This window comes from Hippocampus zosterae, chromosome 7, assembly GCF_025434085.1.
Source record: "Hippocampus zosterae strain Florida chromosome 7, ASM2543408v3, whole genome shotgun sequence".
NCBI lineage: Eukaryota > Metazoa > Chordata > Actinopteri > Syngnathiformes > Syngnathidae > Hippocampus > Hippocampus zosterae.
Window position 1 is genome coordinate 19,297,115 of NC_067457.1, and position 22,982 is coordinate 19,320,096.

The 22,982-nt window shown below is 46.5% G+C and overlaps 1 protein-coding gene across 1 annotated transcript; it reads left to right on the forward strand.

Moving 5' to 3' along the window:
- Positions 1-58: 58 nt before the first annotated feature.
- hibadha (3-hydroxyisobutyrate dehydrogenase a) lies at positions 59-14,504 on the forward strand. Its single transcript, XM_052070394.1, has 8 exons — positions 59-222; positions 1,258-1,418; positions 1,671-1,780; positions 1,884-2,005; positions 9,808-9,941; positions 10,259-10,335; positions 13,233-13,389; positions 14,099-14,504. Exons 1-8 carry the CDS (start codon positions 153-155, stop codon positions 14,255-14,257), a joined length of 990 nt encoding a protein of 329 aa, XP_051926354.1. The 5' UTR covers positions 59-152; the 3' UTR covers positions 14,258-14,504.
- Positions 14,505-22,982: the final 8,478 nt, after the last annotated feature.

Sequence of the window (22,982 nt, forward strand, 5' to 3'; positions counted from 1 at the left end):
CCACCTCTGGCTTATTTCCATTGGCTAAGGTGGCAATCCTCAAACTACAATTGGTTGAACTAACTGTCAATCATGACTTCTCGCGTTTGCTGTACCGGCGTGGAAAACTGTCACGGTTTCATGCCTACTGCCTAGGTCAAGGGGAGAGAAGCATGGCAGCGTCTTTGAAAGGGTGTCGAAATGTTTTATTAAAGTGGAATAAACATGTCAGCCCCACCTTAGGTAATGTATCCTTTTTTCTGTCTTATATTTCTGTGTGTTCGGAACTCAGAAAATGCTAGCTATCGTGACTTCCCCAGTATGTTCGCCAATGCTAGCTGGGTTAACACATTGACGTCATAATTCTATTGTTGACCACCTTGCTCTGAGAATTCATCGTGCAATAATTGTAACCTTACATCAGCCATTAAATGTTCGTATGTATGTGAAATGTGATGTATTAATGCTACTATTATTTCGTGCGTTCCCTGTTTGGTGTGATTTCAAATCTATCATTTGTCAAATCTATCAAGTGTCAAATGCATTTCATTACGTCCACGTGGCGGATAAATACCATGCAAGAGCTTATGAAAGCGCCTTTTCAAATGGATAAACTCCCCCCAACAACAGCTATTTTTTCCATTCTTGCAATAACCAAAACAATATTTACAGAGCACCTAACAGTACTTCCATAACATGTACGATTAATTTACTTTTCATATGATATGAGACAGTGAAAAGAACCAGTACTTGGCGCAAATTGTTGTTCGAAACACTCAACGGTTATTGTTATTTTCTGATGGCACTGGACCACGAGTAAGCCTTGTTGCCTAATTAACACCACTGTGATGAACTTGTCTTACTATGGTTTGGCAGGTTTAAGATAGACTTATCGTTTGTACTTAATTGTAAAGCCTTTTTGTTGTCTGGTTGGTAAACTGCCAGTGTTTAGTATTGTTACCCTGCCAGGGCTTTGGCTGAGCCTGAACTGTTTAATAGCCTGGCCGCAGTTCCCAAAAGCTGGCTGTAAAAGACCTGCACGTCATTTAACAATGTTTTTGATTACATTTAATCTGATTCTCATTGCGTTCCCCCCATGCTGTGTTTTTTAGGAAAGCTAATCTTGCAAAAGACTGAATGAGACTTGTCACTTGGCTTGTCACAACTAAGCTAGGAGTTTATTGCAGCCAGCTACTGTACTCTACTGCACTCCTTTGAATATCAATTCATCAAGATTCCATCTTTCTCCACTCCTAACCCCTCCACCACCCCATTCAGTGTCCATGCGGTCAATGGCCTCGAAAACACCAGTTGGGTTCATTGGTTTGGGAAACATGGGGAGTCCCATGGCCAAGAACTTGCTGAAAAACGGGTACCCCATTATTGCTACTGACGTTTTTCCTGAGTCCTGCAAGGAGCTACGGGATCTCGGTGCCCAGGTAACACACAACCTGTCAATTAATTTTAAAGGGCAGATATGTAATTTGGGGCGTTGTGATATTTGTGCTCAAATAGTTGGCTCTTAATTTGGTGACTTGTTGATGAAATGCTGTATCCACCAGTGACAGTCTATCTAAGTCAAATCCTACAGGCACTCGATTGAAGTTTGACAGCTCTTACCTGTGGAGTTTTTTCACTCAATGAGAGGGTGTTTGTGTTTGGCGACATATGAAATGTATTTATTTTTATAGGTAGTGGACTCCCCTGCAGAAGTCGCTGATAAAGCAGACCGCATTTTCACAATGCTTCCATCCAGTCCAAACGTCATAGAAGTCTACACAGGCCCCAGCGGCATCCTTAAGTATGTTTTCGATACTTTCCCGATTCAAGTGTCATACATGCAAAAAGAACATTTGCTGTGCTTTCGTAAATGTGCAACTAAAATTTGTTTGATTTATCATTAGGAAAGTAAAGAAGGGGACACTTTTGATCGACTCTTCCACCATCGACCCTGCCGTCTCGAAAGAGATGGCGTTAGCTGCGGAGAAGATGGGCGCTGTGTTTATGGACGCACCGGTGTCAGGAGGTACAACATTTTGCACTTTTCAGCCCGTATCGTCCTGAGCAGCAAAAGCTTCAGAGTATGAGCGACCATAGGCCGTGCGCAAAACAAACAAACAAAAAAAATCTCTATGGCTCGTCATGATAGCATCTCCATCAGTGGCGTTTATTCATTCAAGTTTAGGACAATCTGATGACTTGGGGAATGACGTCTCATAGAGCAGAGGCCACTATTTAAAGATGGAAAATGTATTTGAAGGACTTTTATTTTCTAAGCCATTACTACTTCGGTTTTATTTCTCGCTTCACCAAACGCTCTGGTGTTAGACATAAAGGAGTGAAAGTAAAGAAGAATCCAATTGTACCCACCGCAGTGGTAATCCGGTGACCCCATTGCCAAGTTCCTGACCTGTCTTGCACTCTTTGTCAATTTAAACCGTGGGACCTTTAGGGTTAATACCGCAACATGGGTTGTAATTACTGAGCCAGTCAGTTGCCATCTCGGGATTTTATTGCTGCGTTTGACCGAGAGCTTCTCGAGGCAAGATTGAGGTTTTAAGTCCTCATTATGACGATGCTGTCTGCTCGTGATGGCTCCTTGACAGAGCACAGGATCGCCCGTCGCTCTTAATGGGCCGAGCCGTGCTGGAGAAGTCCCACGTCAGAGCTTTTTCATGTTGATGGAGCAGTAATGGCGGCTATCCCATGTTAGTGCCTTTCATGTGGGATAAAGAGTCATAAAGAGGAGAAAAGCTTTCCTCAAATGGGGGAGAGGAGAGGAGAGGAGAGGAGGACGATAAGACGAGAGGGAGACACTTCCACCAGTTAAGCGGTCCGCCGCATCATCTCATCAGACTCGCACGCAAATTTGGGTTTCGGTGTACATTTCAAGCGTGCCACGTTCCGGGAACGCGCCCGCCTGCTATTTGTGACAGTAGCTGACTTTCGATTGCACAATGCCGAATTGATCACGACACACTCCGCTGCCGGTGCGCTGCCCTTACAAACACAGACTAGGCCTTTGGCATGTTTACCAGCTGGCGTCTGCAGGAGCGAGCGACTGGAGATCAGATCCCTTAAGACAGATACTCTCCCTTAACACACACGCTGTTTACATACGGCAGACAGTGAACAGTTAGTGTGTGCACTCCTCTGTGAAGGTTTGTGCTTCTTCCCTGTCTCCCAAATAAGCCTCTTTTACGAGCCCGAGATGACCAATGATTTACCTTTCTTTTACTCTTTGCGTGCTTTTTAGCAATTAGCAATGAGCTTTTCCGTCCACATCCAGAAATTAGGTTTTACGTCCATCCATTCATTCTCTAAACCAGAAAAATATGTAGTTCATTGAAACTCTTTGCGTTGAACGAGCGCTTTCCTTTAGCACACCAAAATAAGCAAACCAAAATAATTAATCGACACACATTTGCTTCTTAGATGGGGAAATTGTCGATGCCTGTGTATAGGAAACTAATTAATATACTCTGCTCCTACCAGGAGATGGCACCCTACCCAAATAGGGTGCACACAGAGGGTTGTGAAAAATAAAAACTGGGCTCACTGACTACCCTCAGGAAGTCCTGAGTTGTCACGCTTTTGTGGAGTTTTAAAAACAGTTCCGTCATTCAGTCTGAGAATCATCCAAATGTTTGTTGTGAAGAAGGCCTACGGAAGCCGTCGTGGTTTTTGTTTTTTTAAATTCTTTTTATGTATATTCTAAACAGGCTGAAGTCTGCAACCATCCCCATATAAAAACACAAACTGGTGATAGACAGGAACCTGCGTTGCCTTAGAAATGGCAAAACTGCCCCTCCCAACTCAAAATTCCTCTGCCGGTCCAGATCCAGTCAAACAGGTCAAAGCGCTACCAATTTAATATAATCATTATTATAAGGACTACAAGTTAATTTAGAAATTCACTAACTTAATCCAAGATGGAGGAAACGTTTTCTTTGGCAAGCCTCCTTCAATGGCATCAGCAAAACCTTGGCTAGTGTCAATGCTAATGCAGCTCGACTACATGAGGGCATTGTGCAGTATATTCACGCCGAGACTGGGTCTCGGCTCTCCTTATAGCGCCCTCACTCGCACAACCCTCTCCCCCCCCCGTAAAATGCAGAGTTGATCCTCAAACAAAACCAACTCTTATGTCACAAGCCAAGGGTGTTGGCACACAACTTGCAAAAATAGAAGCTTTTCCTAACACGTGGCGAGGTCGTTAGCAGTAATCACCCAGAATGCCTGTGTTGGTGCCTGTGTGCCATGCGTGACGGCTTTAACCCCCCACCCCAAGAAAAACCCAACTTTCATTGTGTCAGTTTTTTTCCCCCAGCACTGGGAAAGCAATGTTGCCGCAAATGGAAATGAGAATAGCTGAACTGTTGTTGGATCAGGCGGATGCTGCTCATTGGCGAGGCCTTAAAAGACCTCGACCGACTGCCTATTTACACACAGCACTAATCATATCCACGCCACATCACGCAGTTCATTGGTTGCAGCGTATCATTTGCTGACTGTTGGAACGTCATTCTCAAGTTTGAAGGAGATTTTTATTTTATTTTTTTCCAAAACCAAGGCCGGCAACGGTTTTGTCTGTAGTCCATCTTGCCAGTGTACCGGCCTGCGATTTCAGTTACATTTATAAACGTCAACATTTATTCATCAGAAACACGGACCATTATTTTCAATTTTTTTAAAAAATGACTGACAAGGCAGTAAAATTGATGCCAGACCGCAATGTCAGACAGTATGTAGTGAATGTGGCCTGTGTGCTATACAAATAATAAATCCACGCCGGTCGCAGTAACAATGCTATAAATGTACTCGATATAGACATTTGGCTCCATTGCCTTTAGTGACCATGAGGAAATTGTATTTCTTTTCTTCTATATTTTAATAGGATGGGAAAATCTCACCGAATGTTTGGAAGTCTAGTTCAGCAGAATCATATTTCCCGCAGGACCTCGTGGGCTATATTTCACTGAGGTCATATTGTCCTTCTTTGGACTGCGGGCTGATTGAGACTGAGGCTACAAGTCGCCTCAAGCCAAAACGTCCGATGGGATGGGGCCCCATCTTACCCGCGACTCTGAAGACAAGTTGATGAATTGATGATCATATCTTATTCCTAAAACTTACGGGTATGCTTTGCTCACACCTGCACGATTCTCTAATTTGGTGTTAGCCAACCGTTCTCGAGCCAAGGCGCTATATTACATCTCACAGCGCGCCACCAAACAAAAATGGACAGTGGCGATTGTGTCATAACCCGTTTGACACTCGTCCCTATGGGCCGGCAGGACATCGATCCGAATGACACTTCGCAGAAGATTCGATTTTCATTATGCGTTCCATGCTCATTACCTCAATGCAGTTACACTGAAGGAAGAAAAAAAAAAAAACAGTCCCACCCGAGATAGAAAGTAACAGGAGATCACTCAGGCCAGGTTAATCCGGTCTGAGAATAGGATTAATGAGAAGACGAGTCTCAGAGCTCGAAGGCCGGTGACTGGAGCTTGAGTAGGAAGGAGGGGCGTTGCACTCGCAGTCTGTCATTTTGATGGCTAACCAGTACTAGCGAGACAGCGGCCCAAAGACCCGATTAGCATAACAAGCCTCCCATTGACGGGGTTGTGGTGACACGGCTGTGCGCATGGGAGGGAATGGGAATGGAAGGGTAGTAAAGAGAAGTCAGGTTCGATGGAGGGGGGATGCTGATGGAAGTGGGAAGGGGCGGGGGGGGCACACGAGCCCGCGCTCCAGATGGAAGTAGACTCAGCAGCTGTGGACTGGCTCTCACTTGCCCGATGTCATCTGTTGTGTATGTTTGTGCGTGCCCGTGTGTGTGTGTGTTTGTGTGCACGTGCAGACAAAGAGTCAGCTGGTGAATGAGTCATGTGAACCCGCTCTGTCCGTCAAATGTAACTCGAATGTCACTCACGCGCGGAGGAATTAGCATGATGTTCATTTTGAAGGACACTTGTGATAACAGCCATTATAATTTTGCGCCGTGGTGCCTGCAGAATAATTGGGCACCATTATTAGTTTACGCTTTTTTTTTCTCCTCTCTCTAAATGAGCCTCATCGGGGAAGAGAAACGATTGATTGCGGATCTCTCCTTCCCACTCCATTCTCCTGTCACCTACCATCGAGCGGACTCAACCCGGCGGAATTGAACGGTTACTGATGGCGATGATGGCGATGATTATTAAAGTTGGCCTTGTGGTCAATAGACGGGCATGGCCAACTTGCAGTTACTAAACCGGATTATATTTACTGTCTCATCTGTATGACTTAGTTCTCACGGTTCTGCACTCATTAACTGGAGCTGAAAAAGAGTTTCTTTCAAACACAACGGTGCCGTATGAGTGAAGTTGGCAGATAACACTCGACAGTACGTTTTTATGTGTGCGTGTGATTTGGGCCAGCATACTCCCTTGTACTGTTTCACTGAATTACTTGATATCCGTTACGGGTTTTATGGCGCCTTCCTTGGTTTTTAATTTGTTTGAGAAAGAAATGTTCCCGTGGGTGTAATTATGATGGTGGACCACATGAGGCTGCGTTGATGGCCTCTAAACATCCTAACCCCCGCTGCCTTAAACTGCAGGCAGTCAACTCCCATTGATAGACTCCTAGGGAAGGGGGAAAATAAAAAAGAAAGCCAAACTTAGATGAGAAAACTTGGTCGCAAACAAGCTGGCGTTTGTTTACAGCAAGTGGACTTGGAAACTCAAGTCGGGCCATGAAACGTGTCGTGCCCTGGTACCTTGAGCCATCGCTCAGATGATGGATTCTTTTTATTTTTTATTTTTCGTCTTGAGTTGCAAGCAAAAAATTCTGTATTTATACTATTCTGTATAAATTATAAATGTGTATTTATCCAAACACCACTTTGTCTGATGGAAGTCCACTATCTTAATGCTAGCACATCAGTCAAAACGCATAAGAACACAAATGGTGCAGCCACACATGTAGACCGACAGTATGACACAGACATATGTTCATTATCCCGTGTGAAACCCACTTGTATGACTGCAACGTTCTGAGAGGTTTGGACTACACTTTATGGGTATGTATGTATGATCATGTTTTTGGGTCTATTTTGTCGTTTGTTTAGTGTTATGAACCTCGTGCTACCAACGACAGTGCTCACTACAAACCGGCTTCCCCGAAAATTGTTTCTCTGATGTTGCTTTGCCGCCGCAAGTTTCGCCCCTCTGACGTTAACGTTTAATGACGTGCTGCGAAGCATCTGCCCTAATAATGTTGGATTGCCTGCTCGTTAACTTTTGCTGCAGGAGAAGCTTAGACGGAGGAGAGGCGTGTAGAGACGTCGTTGGCTACGAGCACCTCCGCTTTGCGCACACGTCGCAGTGCCCCCCCCCCCCCCCCCCCCCATCTGTTACACAGCAGTATGAAGCTGCAAATTTCCATTCAACACACACATCCGCTGCTCAGCTCGGCACCGTTTGGACTTGCTATTGAAGCGGACCATTTGGCAAAAAAACGGGTACCGTTTGGGTTCCTAGCATGCAGAGCCGTTATTGTACGGGTGACATAAAACCTCGGTGGTCGGTCAATGCTCACGGTCAAATGCCGCATGCTAACGTTAGCATACTCCCTAGCTGTGCATCGCTTTGAGACAATGCAATGGTCCTTCTTGCTTCGACACACACACACACACGAAATCCATTATTGCATCATAATAACAACTTTCTGTCTTCTTAGCCCTCCTACCTCCATACACACTCACACACAACCTGACTCCTCCTCCCCCTAGAGGGCGCCGTGTGGTTGTGCAGTGCTAACGATCCACGACTGTCACTCCCGCTGGGATGGATGAGCCGTTGCACCCGGGCTCTCGGGAAGCCTCATTAGGATTCCTCTTTAATCCGTCTCTGACACAACCGTCCCGAGAACGGGACGTCCCTCTGCACACGCACGCTGATGCATATGTGCATAATATACACTGTGGAAGTGTTTCACCCTGCAAAGAAAACTGCATTATACACACATACACACACATTAGTGACAACGGCTGAACTTTAGTGGATGCGCATTGAACGCGCATTGAACTGAGTCAACACACACACACACATTATGCTGGTGATCTTTTTTTTTTTTTCTCTCTCACTCACATGGATCGTCCATCATTCCTGCATGACGACTGCTGATAGAAATCCTCTACATATCATAAGAGCTTATTAGGGTGATTAGTTGATTTGCGGGAAGGCAGTGTTGGGAGGTCAAAGACAAGGGCGCTTGGTCTTATCCTCTGGTGTCTCCCCATCTCTCGAGCTTCCTCTTGGTTTCCCTTTTAGTGAGTTCCATTGATCGGGACATCGACTGTGCTATCAATAATTGGCTCTTTAGTCGTCCGCAAACTGTGATCTTTGCTAATTAAGCGGTAGTTCTCGCGCTGCCCTTTCGATGTGGATGGGTTTAAAATGGGACTTTCGTCTGCTGCTGGGAAAAAGAAAAAAAAGACTTTTCCTGATAGCACCAGATTTTTTTTTCTGTCTCTTTTGACCTTATTTTCAACTTCTGTGACTCATTTACAAATAAACATGTCATTTGGTTGCCAAACTGGTACAAACAGAAAGCAACCCCTTCTGGAAGCAAATGGATCGTTCGAATGATGTGCAAAGCAAACGTTTGTGATTATGACGGATAAGGACTGCGCGTTTGCAGTGGTCGAAAGAGAGCGATGATGACAACTAAGCACTGACATACTCTGAACGTCATCACACATGCGACAGTAGCTGGGCTGATTAAACAAGAGCTAGGAATGAAAAAAAAAGTATATTTATTTGGGTGCGTTGACTCTAGCCGCTTTCCTGCACTGATAATGTGATTTCTGCTGTTTTGCAAGTGCTAATCCCTGTTTAATTATTAACACCGCCATTATTAGGTGTTCAGTCTTAAGAGGCCTTTCCTTTGCGGTTTCACGATGCCCTGAAGAGATTTTGAAAGTCTTCCCCCCCCCTCCTCCTTTTTTTTTGGGCGGGCGGGGAGAAGCTAAAAGTGCAAACATGGACGATTCGAGCAAGCTGCTCGATATTTTGGGCATCTTTTTCCGTGTGGGTTTGCATGTGCATTTACCAGGAATCTATTGGCGGGGGCTGTCAATGGATATTTACAAAAAGCGTTTAAGGGGAAACGCTAGTCTGATAGTGTCACATTAAGGACTCTGTGGAGACTGCAGGGGATGTGGGGGGGGGTGTTGCCTCCCACAACATGGCACGCTCCTTAAGCCATCAGGCATGGGGAGGGATGCCTAATTGAACATGATAAAGTGTAAAGTTAATTACCCCTCACGCATGTCACTGATAGCCCCAAGAGGAGGGGGCGGCCTCAGGCACAGCTGCTGTGTTTTGTGCGCGCGTTGGATACACGTCTGTGTGTTTGCGAGAGGGGAGCGAAAGAGAAGGGCTGACGGGACAAAAGGCAAGAGCTCCCACGAGGGCTGTGCGGCGGATGATTGCAACAATCGGCTTTTAAAGATGCGTCTGTCCCTATGGTGCGCCGCCACTTAACACGCCGGTCCCGCCGTGGGCGTGTGGCACCAGCGCGAAGCCGACCGACCTTTTGAAACATAGTCAAGTGGCTGATGTAGCCATCTCCTTTCGAAATAATTCTATTTGTGATTGATTACTCTGAATTCGGACTTAAGAAATTTAAGTCTTTTTTTAGACTTAATTTTTTAAAGGCACCTGGTGGTTGGAGAGAGAATAATTACAACGATGATAAAAATTCACATTCAGTGAATGTACAATAGGTATTCACCTCAGTTCACCAATCTACTCTCATGTGCTGTGGTGCGTTCAGGTGTCGGAGCTGCCAGCCTGGCCAAGCTGACCTTCATGGTGGGCGGGGCCAAGGAGGAGTACAACGCCGCACAGGAGCTGCTCACCTGCATGGGAGCCAATGTCATCTACTGCGGACAAGTTGGCACCGGACAGGTTAAAAGCTCACTGATGCGATTTCCCCCTGTGCCAGCACATTTTAACCCAGATGTGTCAAACATACGACCCGTGGGCCGGAACCGGCCCCCAGGGAGGTTCTATCAGGCCCGCGGTGTAATTTAAAAGTGAAAAAATTCATAAAAGACACAGAATGAATATTTTTGTGAGCTGCAATTTACGGCTCATCCGCTAGGGGAACACTGTTTTCATCACAGTAGAAGACGGCATTGTTTGGATCAGAGAAGTGGATGTCGGTGGTGCGCAATCGTATGCCGGACAGCTGACGTTTTTCTTCTTTTCGTCGTCCTCTTAAGGCTGCAAAGATCTGCAACAACATGCTGCTGGCTATCGGGATGATCGGAACCGCAGAGACCATGAACCTCGGCATCAGGTCAGCTCCTTCTGAGGAAACCGTAGTCGGAGTGTAACCGTCGTCATATTTACCGCTTCTGTCGGATTTTGAAATGTTTCGTTTATGAAAGTGCAGAAGAGGTCGGTATCTGCTCGGGAGATGGATGAGGGGGCGGAGTCGCTGGCTCTGATTTACATCTACAGATTGAGCTCTCACCGAGGATCCTGTCAGTGGGCACCACTTAAATGAGATGACCTCTTAGGGCGTTAAAAATAGGATCTTGTCAGATTGAGGATTAAAAATAATAATACATTTAAAAAATCACCAATGTCCTGAACAGGTTGAAACAGATTTTTTTCTCATATGGATTCCGCAAATAGTCTTCCAGGCCTTTGTTTTCCTGAGATCGTAAATGTAAATGACCCAACCTTCCAAAAAATACACTGCGACTTCCTCCGTTCAGTGCTAGTTTGTATGGGTTTTGACGACTTAAATGCTACGGCGCACCTGGATTTGAAGCACACGCATGAATGCGCGCACGGGCCGAGGGCAGCTGTGGCGGTGCGACTGATTTATCATGGCGGAGGCAGAAGAATAGAATTGGCATGAGTCGTCGCACATAAATCCCCCCCCCGCGCGCTCGGCCACTGAAATATGGCGGCATTAAAGGAGCAAAATGGATTTACACGTTCCAGCATTGCACAAACACACGCGTGTGCACATCGCCCCATTTGACCAAATGACCGTGCGCATTATAACGAAGACACAAAAGCCTTGACAAGAAATTCTGACCAATTCTTGTTTTTAGGTTTGAGCCAAAGTTGATTTTCAATTGTGAGCAATTCTTTTTTTTTTCTAGCGAGGTTTTATTATCGTGTGGACCCATTGTCCTGAAATGCACACACTGACATTCTAAAATGTTATCGTGCAAGGTTCGGCTAATAAAGCTGGCATTTCTCCAAACAAGTGCGTCTTCTTACCTGTCCGCGTGGGCCCAACCGCACCATTTTCTCTCACACTCAGCCACGCACACACACACCGTTCTTTTCAGCAAGCGTGACGTTCTCGGAGTGCAGGGAATCGCCACGCATGACAATTACAAAGCGCACGCGCGCACATGCTCAGGCGGTCTTTCTTCCCCGCTTCGCTTTCCTCGTCCCGATGTGTTCCTCCTCCTTGTTTTATTCTGTCCTTTTAATCCCTTCTACTCTCCCCTGCCTCATTTGCGCCTGCTGTAATTTCTGCAAGCAGTCAAGCAGTCACTGAAAGGGGCGGAGGAGGACAGCAGAGAAGTAGTCGAAAAGTGGCCCAACTGTTTTTTTTTTTTGTTTTTTTTTAATAGAGTACGTCAGTGGTGTCAAAATCATTTTTCTCGCAGGCCACTTTTAAAAATGTTTAATTGCATTATTGCATTATTACTTGTAAGGGTAACGAAATTCTCAACGTCATTTATGACACACGACAATTTGACATTTTTGGTACATTTTTTTAACAAGCATCATGCAAGTTGACACACGTGATTTTCTTTCAGGGGGCCACATAAAATGATGTGGCGGGCCGGATCTGACCCCCGGGCCTTGAGTTTGACGCATGTGAGGATTTATAGCTTGGCACATCTACCTTGCATCCACTCATACGCTAGTGCGGGCTATTTAAAAAAGGTCATGACAACAGACTGCTGTTTTTAGCAAAGAGGAATTAACTCTTCTCGAATTGATTAGCGCTTATAAATGTGCTCGTTGCCTCCCCGAATGAAACTTTTCAGGCTCGTGCGTGCGCTCGATGGCTCCTCCATGTAATAACAAAACAGGAGTCAGGCTCTCGTCTGGCGTCGCGTGAGGATGAGGCGCTAATCGCAGCCCAACTGACTTCCACCCGCTAGCACATAAAACAACGCGCTCTCTTCACTTCCATCAATATCTCCGCCAACACATTTCTATCGTCGGCATCGCGCAGCAACACGTCGGCGTCGACCGCCTGCGACCGCCCGTGTCCGTGACAATCTTGTTAAAGCGTGACATGTCGCCTTCGCCGCGCAAATTACCGTGGGCCAGGAACACCTCCACCGCGCAGGCTAACAACCGTGGCCGTTTTGAGCGGTGACGGGAGCAGGAAGGGGGAAATTCATTGATTTATCGTTAACGGAGGACAACAGCTAGCCGGTAACAAATGATGCGTGCGCTCGGACGCGCTTGTATTGTGCGCCCAGCTTGTAACCTTTTCAGCTGCTGACCCTGAACGTAGGGAGGGGCCGCCAGGCATAGGAGTCCAATTTTCAGAGAGGTGGGGGGGGGGGGGTGAAAGTGGATGCGGGAGTGGCGCAAGGGGGATGGTGGTGATGTCAAACATATGTCCCCTGGAGTCCTCAGACAGGGGACGTGTCAGCACAGGAGATGCGGAAGGGGGCGTGGGTGGGTGAGTTGGTGGGTTTTTTTTCCTCGTGTGTCCGCTCACATGCGTAATCGGAAGCTGCCGCTGCAGCTGGAGATTTAAAAAAGCAACAAAAAAAAACGCTCAGTGACAGTGAGGTTTATGGCTCCCCCATGCTGCTTAAACCACTTCGCCTCCTCCTCTTGCACTTCTCTTTTTTCCTGAAAGAGGGATGATGAAGGACGGACGTGGCGCCAAACATCAATACTGCATTAGGCGCCATTACAAAACCTTCAGCCATTAACGCTGAGGAATGGCCGCGGCCGGGCGCAAGGTTCAACGGGGGTCATGCGCTGCCCCGCACCCATTTTTCTCCATGTTTTACTTTACGCCCTGCTTCACTCTGCCTCAAGGCTTTTTCCTTGAATGGCTCCAGAGATGGAATGACTGAAATATCCCAACAGTTCTCAAAATGTCATCAAATAAACTCAAGTGTCTCTCTCTATATTCATTAAGCGATTAAGAGGCTCGTTTGTGTGAACTAACTCGTTAGTTCTTCCCTCTAGACTGGGTTTGGACCCCAAACTTCTGGCCAAGATCCTCAACATGTCCTCGGGTCGCTGCTGGTCCAGTGACACATATAATCCTGTCCCCGGTGTCATGGAGGGAGTCCCTTCTGCCAACAACTATCAGGGAGGCTTTGGAACCACACTCATGGCCAAGGTAAAAAAACTAAACTTACATGTATGGGAAAGGAGAGCCACGGTTCCCGGTGTGGAAAGGGTCAAAGCCGAGCAAAATTGTCATGCTGCTGTCTGCCACAGCTCACATCCAGAAACTCTCACGCAGACTCGCCGCTGTCAGGCGCCTCCGACAATTTCATTTGTTCAATGTGTTTAACAATATATATTTTTCGTCCATCGAAATGCGCTTCAAGTTTTGAGTCTTCGTTTGGGGTTCCACTCGATTCATTTAATTTTGCAGGGAATCAAATGCAAGGGGGATGCTTGTTACCCCCTTGGTCCTACTTTCTCCCCATTCTGCTTCATGTGCCATTTTTATTTATTTATTTTTACTACTTTGCTCATTCGTGAAACTGTCACTATACAGCGGGAGCGCGCAGTTATCGTGTGTCCGCATGTATGAGCCCCGGCGACTTCAATCACGGTCACCAGCTGACACATTTCGAGCTTTAACATGTCTGCTGGCTTGCTCAGTTTGATGGTCCATATGCTCCGCGCAAAACCCTTTTTGTGGTCCAATTCCCGATCTGCCGTATCGGATGAAACCGATGCGGTTCGCCATTTAACCCTTTCGGGGACAGCGGTTACTACAGTGGACGGCTTGTTGTGTTATCGGGTTACGGGGAGCGCGAAAGGGTTCATGCGGGAAAACCCGCAATGTACTCCTTTTCTCTCTTTGCCCGATGCAGGATCTTGGCTTGGCCCAAAACACAGCCACCAACACCAAGACGCCCATTCCTCTCGGTTCTCTTGCCCACCAGATCTACAGAGTGATGGGATCCCGCGGCTACGCCAACAAGGACTTCTCATCCGTCTTCCAGTTCCTGCGCGAGGAGGAGGGACAGTAAGCGGAAGGCACACGCTTAAGTACAATCCCACACCCGAGCCGCTTTGTCCCGCAATACTCAGGAGAGACGACGCTTTTTGCCCTCGTCGTCATCGTCCGATTTTTCACTTTGCAACATTCCAGGAAATGATAAACCTCAAATCGCTTTTGGAATACCAATGGTACTGACAGACACAGTTCAGGTTTACTTGATCCCGTTATTTTTCCTCAGGATGATCGTAGCAATTGTTGTTTGTTTTTTTTTTTTACTTAAAAAGTTGTTCACTGGTAAGCGATAAGACCCGCTCCTCGTTGTGAAATATGGTGAGATTTCGATATGTAGTTTTGCACTTTGGGCACGCTGCGCAATGCTCAGGGGTGTTGGATGTGACCCGATCCACTTGAATTTACCTCGATGCCACTGTCGTATTATTCCACGTCAAACACTGTTCACTGGAAAACTTTAGCGTCTTTCCTGTTGTCCGTTTTCATTTGGATTTCAAGTCGCAAGCAAAGGGTATGGTTAGTTCCTGGCCGCCTCAAGCAAATGTACATAATGTATATTTCATTTTCTTTGTAGTGTTTTTTGAAATCTGTCGTCACAATAATTGTCTACGTTTTGTCTTTTGCCCTTGTGGAACTAAAATGTTCATTAAATTGTGTTCTGTGTACTTTGCAATGGTCTACTCTGCAAATAAGACAATGATTTGGATTCGAGACTTTCCACCTCTTGCCTAGCCTGCTAAGTTGACACCGCTGATTCATATTCGCCCTGCTTAAATTTGCCTGTTTTTATAGCAGGGTGCCGAGCCGGCGGTTTCCTCATGAAAGGGACACATGAAAGCGGGCCGTAAAGGAGTCGCGGCGAGACTTGACTTGAGCGCTGACGTCGGAAGGGGACGCGACTGAGCCCCCGAGCCAGTGGGCCTCACCTTCTGGGACCCAACGGACATGCCGCACTGTATTGTGTCCGTTGGGCTAAAATCCGTGGTGTATTTTTGAAGTTAATGGCCTACCTGGTAACCAGCCCCTCCCTCCGTTGCTGCCTCAGCTTTCAAACCCGCTGCTATGATAAATACCTGAGGTGATTTTCTTCATTATTTTCCCATTATGACCTTAGTTGGATCCTCTTTGCTGCTTAACGTCTTGTATTTTTATTTTTTTTTTACAAGCAATCAGTACGGTGGGGGTTCATGCTGCATGGCCGCGAGGGCCCCGGGTGAGGAGAGCGGGGGGGGGGGGGGGGGGGGGGGTTGGTATTGTTGGCTCCTTATAGCATCCGAGTGATTCATTCCAAAAGCACCCAAAGTGACATGCAGCTAAATTAGCTACTGGAAACTGGCAGTGATAATAGCTTGCCCAGCAGCGCATAACAAGCCCCTCATTGTAAAGTATCGTGGACTTGATATCTTTGCCACAACGCCGCCAATAATAATTTAGCCTCCGGGCCCCCCCCGGTGCACGGCGGCAGAGTCTACACGTCAACACCCAAACAAGTCTTGTTTAGCTGACAACACCGCCCCCCCCCTTTCTGAGTCATTGACTCCGCTTAGGTTCATTAGTGAAGATAATTTCACTGCAGGCAGGCAGTAGGTTAGCATATAACATATCACGATGACAGCTAATTATAGCATCACGTCTGTATTAGAATAGATTTGCGCGGCGCCTGTGCAATGTCGGCACACTACGCGGGCAAAAGGTTCAACGATATGAATAAACTCGCTTCCATCTCACTTTGTATTCCTACCAAAATCCACTGCCGTTTATTTATGGGTTGTTTTTTTTTTTTTTACATGTTTAGCCCTTTCATAACTTCTGGGGAAGGGTAGGGAATGGTGCCATCCGATCAAAGGCACATCGGCGCATTACACCGAGCTTGAGGATTTGGGGCTTTTATTGTCTGCGATGGGCTCATCTCGTTCCGTTTTAAAATTATCTTCATGGCCAATTGGACTGATACGCTATGCTTGTCTCGCGCTAATTGAACAAGAGATGGAACAAGGGAGAGCAAGACGCGGGAAAGAGAGAGGAAGAGGAATGGCCGGCAGGGCTGGTTCAAGACCTCATTGATTAGATGGTGAGCGCCGCAATGTTTCTCTCCTGACGCTTACAAGCATGAAAGCAACATAAACACCTATAATTGGTTCCTTTCGAGCCGGGTGGATTTGACTCACAACGACACACGCCTGCGCGAGCGCAATCATATTCCTTGCGTGTGAGAAATAGAAGGCGAAGGGACAAAATGAAACTCTCATTAAGGTCATTCCACTGACTTGCCGAGTGGCGAGTGTGGGTGGATAGTCGTCTCCCTATTTCAGATGCCGCACTAAAGATGGAATGCTCAAAGCGTCCTCACTCCAAGAAAACGGGAGGGTGACTGTGACAAATGACTTCTCGAGACCATCGCGGCCAATCGGGAGGGTGAGATCTGGCTGGCTGCCTCCAGTGATGGAACGTTATTATGCCGTTCTAATAAAAGTCGACGGCAGAAGTAGGTGGCCCGGGCTAGCGGCTGATAGCTGGCCATCTTGACCGGAAATAGCTGAAAGCCGGAAGATTCCCGTAGAGGTCCAAGAGGCTGACGAGGCTTGTTGTAGGTTTGATGCCGGATCGAGCAGGACGGTAGTAAACATCTCACGATGATGCAGAGAAAGATCCGGATCCCTATTGGCAGTGGTGAAAATTGAATGAATCCCTGCTGCATTCACGGAAAACCTGTGGGATTCATTCAACTCCGCGCTCAACTCGTCAGTACGGCACTAGTAGTTGTGAGCGATTTAATCAGTCTGACATCAACGTACACGTTGCCGCCACACCATTTGATTTAATCCGTTGCTAAAAGGTAAATAGCGCTGCAGCATATTTGCTATTTGGCATTAGCATTAAGCTAGCGGAGTGAAAGGCTGTGCTATGATTGTTGAGCAGCCACGGTAATTCATGCTAACCGTCGGATTCATGCCTCAGTGCCTGCAAATCAGTTTTCCCCAATTGGTGGGAAATAATCTCATTTTACTTCCCCCTCTGTTTTCATCCGGCACGCAGAAATACCGTTTCAGTTTTGTGAAAAATGTCATAGTTTCATGCCAATATTCCAGCTTTGAGTTCTCATTCGGTTCGTCAACCTCAGAACCGTGAGCCAGACGTACTCGCCCTGAACACACGGGGCTGCACAACGATTGTGTTGAACTGATTTGAAAATAGCAAACTTCTTTGGTCCTATTCCAACCCCTCCCAAAAAAAAATCCCCTTTATGATGGTATGGCAGCTGATTTCAGTGCGGCAGCTCCTTTGTATCGCTCCTTCCACCAACCCCACCACAATGCCTTTGATATCACTGCGTCAATCACGCCTCTCAGCTCGCTCCATGATTGCAATCGACACTCCGATGATGGAAGTGAATAAAACTCCTCGTGACAAGCCCGCGTGTGAGTCATGGCTACGCATTAAAAGTTGTATCTGACACTCGGGCGTTCTTGACTCTGTTGTGCTTTATGATGGGAAAGGTTCCCCCATGCCTTTCTCCATCAATCCCCGCCTTAGCCCCCTTCTTCCCCGTCTACCTTTTTTTTATGCTGGCGGGGGATCGGGAAAGCAATGTGATGACTCCTCGATGCGCCCGGCTACTAAAACAAATGAGCCGCTTCCTTAATTTGAGCTAAGCGCCCATTGCCATGATGCTTTCTAGAGTTGTTTTTTTTTTGTCCTGCTTTGCGTAAGCTCCTCCGCCTGACCGTACTAACCACTGCCTAAACAAGTCTTTACCCAATGTAAACTCATCCAGGCCAGTGACTCACCCGCCATTTTAGACGCGGTCCCCCGTCCTCATAAAGGGCGGCGTGCGGAGAGCGGTGTTTACAGATACGCCGCAGCGGCTCACCTCTGATCTGCCTTACGATAGAAAGAGACGGAGACGTGGGAGCCGAGAGGCTCGGAGACGCCAGCGGTTGCATGATTGCAGGACAAACTCATAAAAGTTCCATTAACCCACGAGACGTTAAAGAGGCCCTGTTTTCATCCAGCGGACAGCCGTCACAAACAAAGCAACGGCATAAAGCGTATCCTCCTTCCTTTTCCTCTTCATCCCCGATGCAGCCTCGACGGGCGCTCTCGTTTTTCCATCGGCGTTATTTCCAGTGGTGCATTTATTGACACGTTGATGATTCGTGTGGAGATATTGCATCTTCTCGGGCAGGTTTTAACAACATTCCTCCCGAGTAAGACTCGGATAACCAAAACAGGACTCCCTTGTTCAAAGCACCCCCACTCCACCACTCAACTCGGAATCTGGCTTCCTGAACCGTGAGTCACAACCCGAAGACGCCGCAGGTCTATTTACATCAGCTTGTCCGTCTAATTAAACTCGCCATCCGGTCACGTGTTAGTCTTTCGTTAAGGATGGGCAACTTGAATGCTAGAGGGGGCCATGATTTTTCATCACTGCTGCTGGGGGGGGGGGGCTATGTAGGACAATTAGTGCCATGCAGACTTTGCTGCCCTCTACTGGTTACTGGTGATATTACAACTTAAGAATACAGTCTACCCCTACGCTTGCAGTTTGCGTATTCTCATATTTGCCGAATTTTTTTTTCTTCAAAATTATTTTCATGTTTGGCATCTTTCATGTTTTTCAGAGAACCCCCCCGCCCCCATGTTTATCAGCATTTTTTTTTAATTTGGGGAGTGTTAATCATCAGAAGTTAAAAAAAAATACGCAGGTACTTATTATTTCAACTGAAACCCTTTTAGTCTTTTATGATTGTCCCCCAAAAGCAAGGCAAGTCTGTGTAAACAGAATCATGTCCTGACATCGTTGGAAAACAAACGCGCACACACACACTTGACCCCACCTCTACCTTGTCAGTCCCCTCCGTTTTATAGTTTTAGGGAAGTCTGCTCCTGGCCAAAGAGTGCGAGTGCACTTTTAAGTCATCCATTAGGCCACTAAGCACAGGCTCTTAGCTCCTCTTCTGATCCCCTCGCTATCTGGTACCGCTATCTCCCCCTGCTCCGTTTCCCATGGTGTAATCTTACCTCCCTAATTGAGCACGCTTGACTCCAATACACCCTGGAGTTTTCCGATGCTACGTTACAGTAGTACATCAACCTAAATTTAACTACGTTATTTTTTTTTTGCCCTCCAGGCTTTTCCACGAACAGTCCACCGGGATGTTAGAATTTTTGCCCAATCAGATTTCCGTCTCCACGGGACGCATAAGGAAGGCTTTTTGTATTGCCACCTGACCCGATAGCCCACACGGATGAAGACTGGAAATGATTGTGACATGTGCTAAGCAGCCGGAATCTGTCAGAGATTTCTTCACGATTGTTGGCTGGCTCTTGGAGCCCTCCTGGACTAGTTTTCTTCTTGTCCTCGCATCCGTTTTGGAGTGATGACCGGTTCTTGGTGTGTGTCATTTTCGCTCCACTTAATGATGACTTTCGTCACAAAGCTTCTTTTTTTTAAAACGATTATATCCCTCTGATCCGATGAAAGCTCTCTGCAGACCTTGGCTTGTGCTATAAAAAGTGATGACAACACTGTGAGGAGACACCTACTGGAACAGCTGAACTTTATTTGGGTTTGAATGGTGGAAACTGTGTTACGTACACTGTGTATTTAAGAATAAGGAAACATTTATTTGTCCGGCAGTGGAGAAATTCCCAATTTAAAGCAGCCAATTTATGAAAGGAAGAAAATAGGAGAACAAAGAGTATAGGAGCCGCTGTAAAGTCAGTCAGTAATGAATGAATAAAAAATGAAGAATGTTAACCCTTTCATGCACCCTGTAACCTGATGACATGATAAGCTGTCCACTCTGGTAACCACAGTCGCCGAAAGGTTTAAAGTGCTGTTGGATTTTTCTTTTTGGTTTTTTTATACTTTGGAGTAAAACGTTTTGCCATCCTTTTGTCTCGAAACCAGATTTCCCATTGAGGCTTTTCAGTCTCCCTTCAGACGATCCTATCAACAACAAATGTTGGTCAGCAGCATCCAGAGGTCAGGAGGACAACTCGGCACTTCACCGTGCCGTTGGGATGAGGTGGCTGAAGGGGAGGGGGCGTGGGGGGGGGTCACTCATTGGCCAGGAATGGAACCAAGGGGCTTGCAGTGACAGTCGCAGGATGGGGGCTTAATGAGGATACATCACTGCAGCGGTGAGCCATTCTGTGAGCCGAGCATATTCCGTGCACCAAAGCGTGGATGCAATCGTGCGAGTATACACTCTGAAAAAACGCCAGCTTAAAATTAACCTAAGATGAGTGAAATAGCAACACCTTTAAAACTAGGGGAAAAAAATAACCTGACCTGCTCCTTGGGTCACTTTGACCCAACTTGGGGTTGTTTTGATCCAAAACTTTTTGTGGATATACTGTATGTATTTTGTGTCTACCCATAAAAGTGGAGAGTCCAAGTATGGTTGACCCTTGGATCCATGTCACATGACCATATTGAGCTCAAGTCTCAAAAGTGAGCTCCTTCCTGCCATTAACACTTACACAAAAGCATTTTCCAGCGAGACTGTGGGAACTTTTTGGACTCGTGTGTGTGTGGGGGGGGGGGGGGGGGGTGCTTGAACAACTTTCCTGTGGCCCTCAGCCGCCATGGTTGCAAAGCAGTAAACGCAGCCAGCGAGCTGTAAAATAAAATGAAGTGCGCAGAGAATTGGACGCATCCACACGGCCATTGGCCGCCGAGTGAGTTGTAAAATAATAACACACCGTCATAAAACAAAGTGCTTATGAAATCATTTTCAAGCAATATTGGTCGATTGCAAGGCATCCTACGGGAGGCCCCACAAAACAAGAATGATCTGATGAGGATAGCAGCTGGACAATCAAAATAAAGTTGAAGACAACCATGAAATCACGGTACTCTCACAACATTAGCGACACTTGCTCATCAGAGTCAATATTCATTGGAACAATGGATCATATCACAAGCCCTGTGACATGATTTGGAATATTGTAATATTTTAGCAGAATTTATTCAGCTCTGTAAATAATTGGAATCACTGTTGTGTGAATCGGAAAATGAGAAATCAGCTGCCAAAAGGCCGGTTGTTGATTTTATGTCAATTTTATGAGACAAGAACAAGCGATTCGTGAGCGCCTGCGACAATTAAGGTGCGGAGAAAGAAGACGAGCGGGCGTCGCCACACCTGTTTTAAAAGCTCGAAGAACAAACCACTGTTAACAAGCGGGGGTGCACTAAGTGAAATTCTTCTTCCGTTCAATGTCGTTCCATCTCCAATCTGATTACAGTTCGAACGGAAAGCATGTCGTGGGCTACGAGAACCCACGTGATGTTTGTGAGTTGTTGTGTTAAAGTGATTACAGTACTTTCGACACCTGTGAAAGGATGAACACCCCTATCCAAGTGGTAGATTCCAGGTAAATTTTCCCGCGGTGCACCATTCAAAAATGCTCCAATAGTGAGTGAGGGCTCGTTTTGAAACAAAATGTCACGAAAGATAATTCACTTTTTTAAATTTTATTTCAAATGTGATATGTTTGGAAGTACCCTATTTGTAAGCCTTACGTTTCTTGCACCTGAGGAATGTATTTCATTCGTGCTTTCCTTTTGGATAGGAGTCCCCGGACGTCGAACAAAGGTATGAGCACTTTTACTTTCCGAAAATGTTTGCTCGTGCGTTGAGAAGAAAGTGAATTGCTTCCGGTGTGGTTTACGGCTTTTGGAATTGAAGGCTTGTGTCTGTTGGCGGTGGAATTGTGTTGCGAGGCCTACGAGGGCTTCGAAAATGTTTGGTAGAAACGCTTTCAAGTCTGATTGTCTTGTCATAATTGTCATTTCTACGTTCTAAGTATTTGCAAAACCTCTTGGCTTCATTTTATTTTCCTCACATGAGCAGCCGTTCCGGGGCTGCATGAGCCATAAATAATGTTGATAAAGACGCCGGTTAGAATGACTTTCACGTGTCCCACCCCGCCCACCCTTCCATTGATTTAACGTGACCCCCGCTTCCAAATGATATTGTGATATTGGAAGCCTATTTAAACAGATGAAGGTCTAAATTGTCTTGCTTGTATGTGCATTAATCTCCCATTCATCATCATTACGGTGCGTTTGGGTCACGCACGCCCCCCTCACCCCACCCCACGCCAGCCCTTTGCGTTCTACGGGGAGGGCCTGTAAATTAGGGATGTAAGCCAATTTAAACAGCAGCAGCGCGTGTTTGTGTGTGCTTCAGTTTGGGACATCTGCACTGCACCGCCCCATTTCGAATGCTTTGTGTGATCGAGTGGAAGCTGGGGAGCTGTGCGCCAATTCGCCCTTTTACGCCTGATGCAATGTTGAATTAATGTGTTGGGTTTTTTTTTTGTTTTTGTGTGCTGAAATTGTTGCATTAGGCGCCGTGCATGCGTCTTAAACCTGCCTGTAATTCCCCCCCCCCCCCCATGAGCTCAGTACAGTATATGAGAAATATATATACCCTGATGCACCTGCCTTTTGTTTTTAATTCTTATGTAGACATTTGAATGACCCTCGTCCCTTATCAAGAAAACGGTTTACATAAATCTGCCCTTGTGCGCGCGTCTTAAACGGTGTATTGTTCCAAACATATGCATTTTAATCAGCGTGGTCACACTTACAAGAACAGCAGTTAATAAGGCCATCAATCAAGATGGAGCTGGGAGGGGGAGCGCATTGAGGTGTGTGTAGGGGGGTGGTTGTTTGCACCACGCATGGGTGCAGAACCGGTCTTATTAGCACGCATCGGGGGCAC

Excerpts from the sequence above, each read along its gene's own strand:
- hibadha (XM_052070394.1), top strand. The coding sequence starts at position 153 with ATGGCAGCGTCTTTGAAAGGGTGTCGAAATGTTTTATTAAAGTGGAAT. Across the intron at positions 1,781-1,883 it reads GGCCCCAGCGGCATCCTTAA|GAAAGTAAAGAAGGGGACAC; the intron begins GTATGTTTTCGA and ends ATTTATCATTAG. Across the intron at positions 10,336-13,232 it reads ACCATGAACCTCGGCATCAG|ACTGGGTTTGGACCCCAAAC; the intron begins GTCAGCTCCTTC and ends TCTTCCCTCTAG.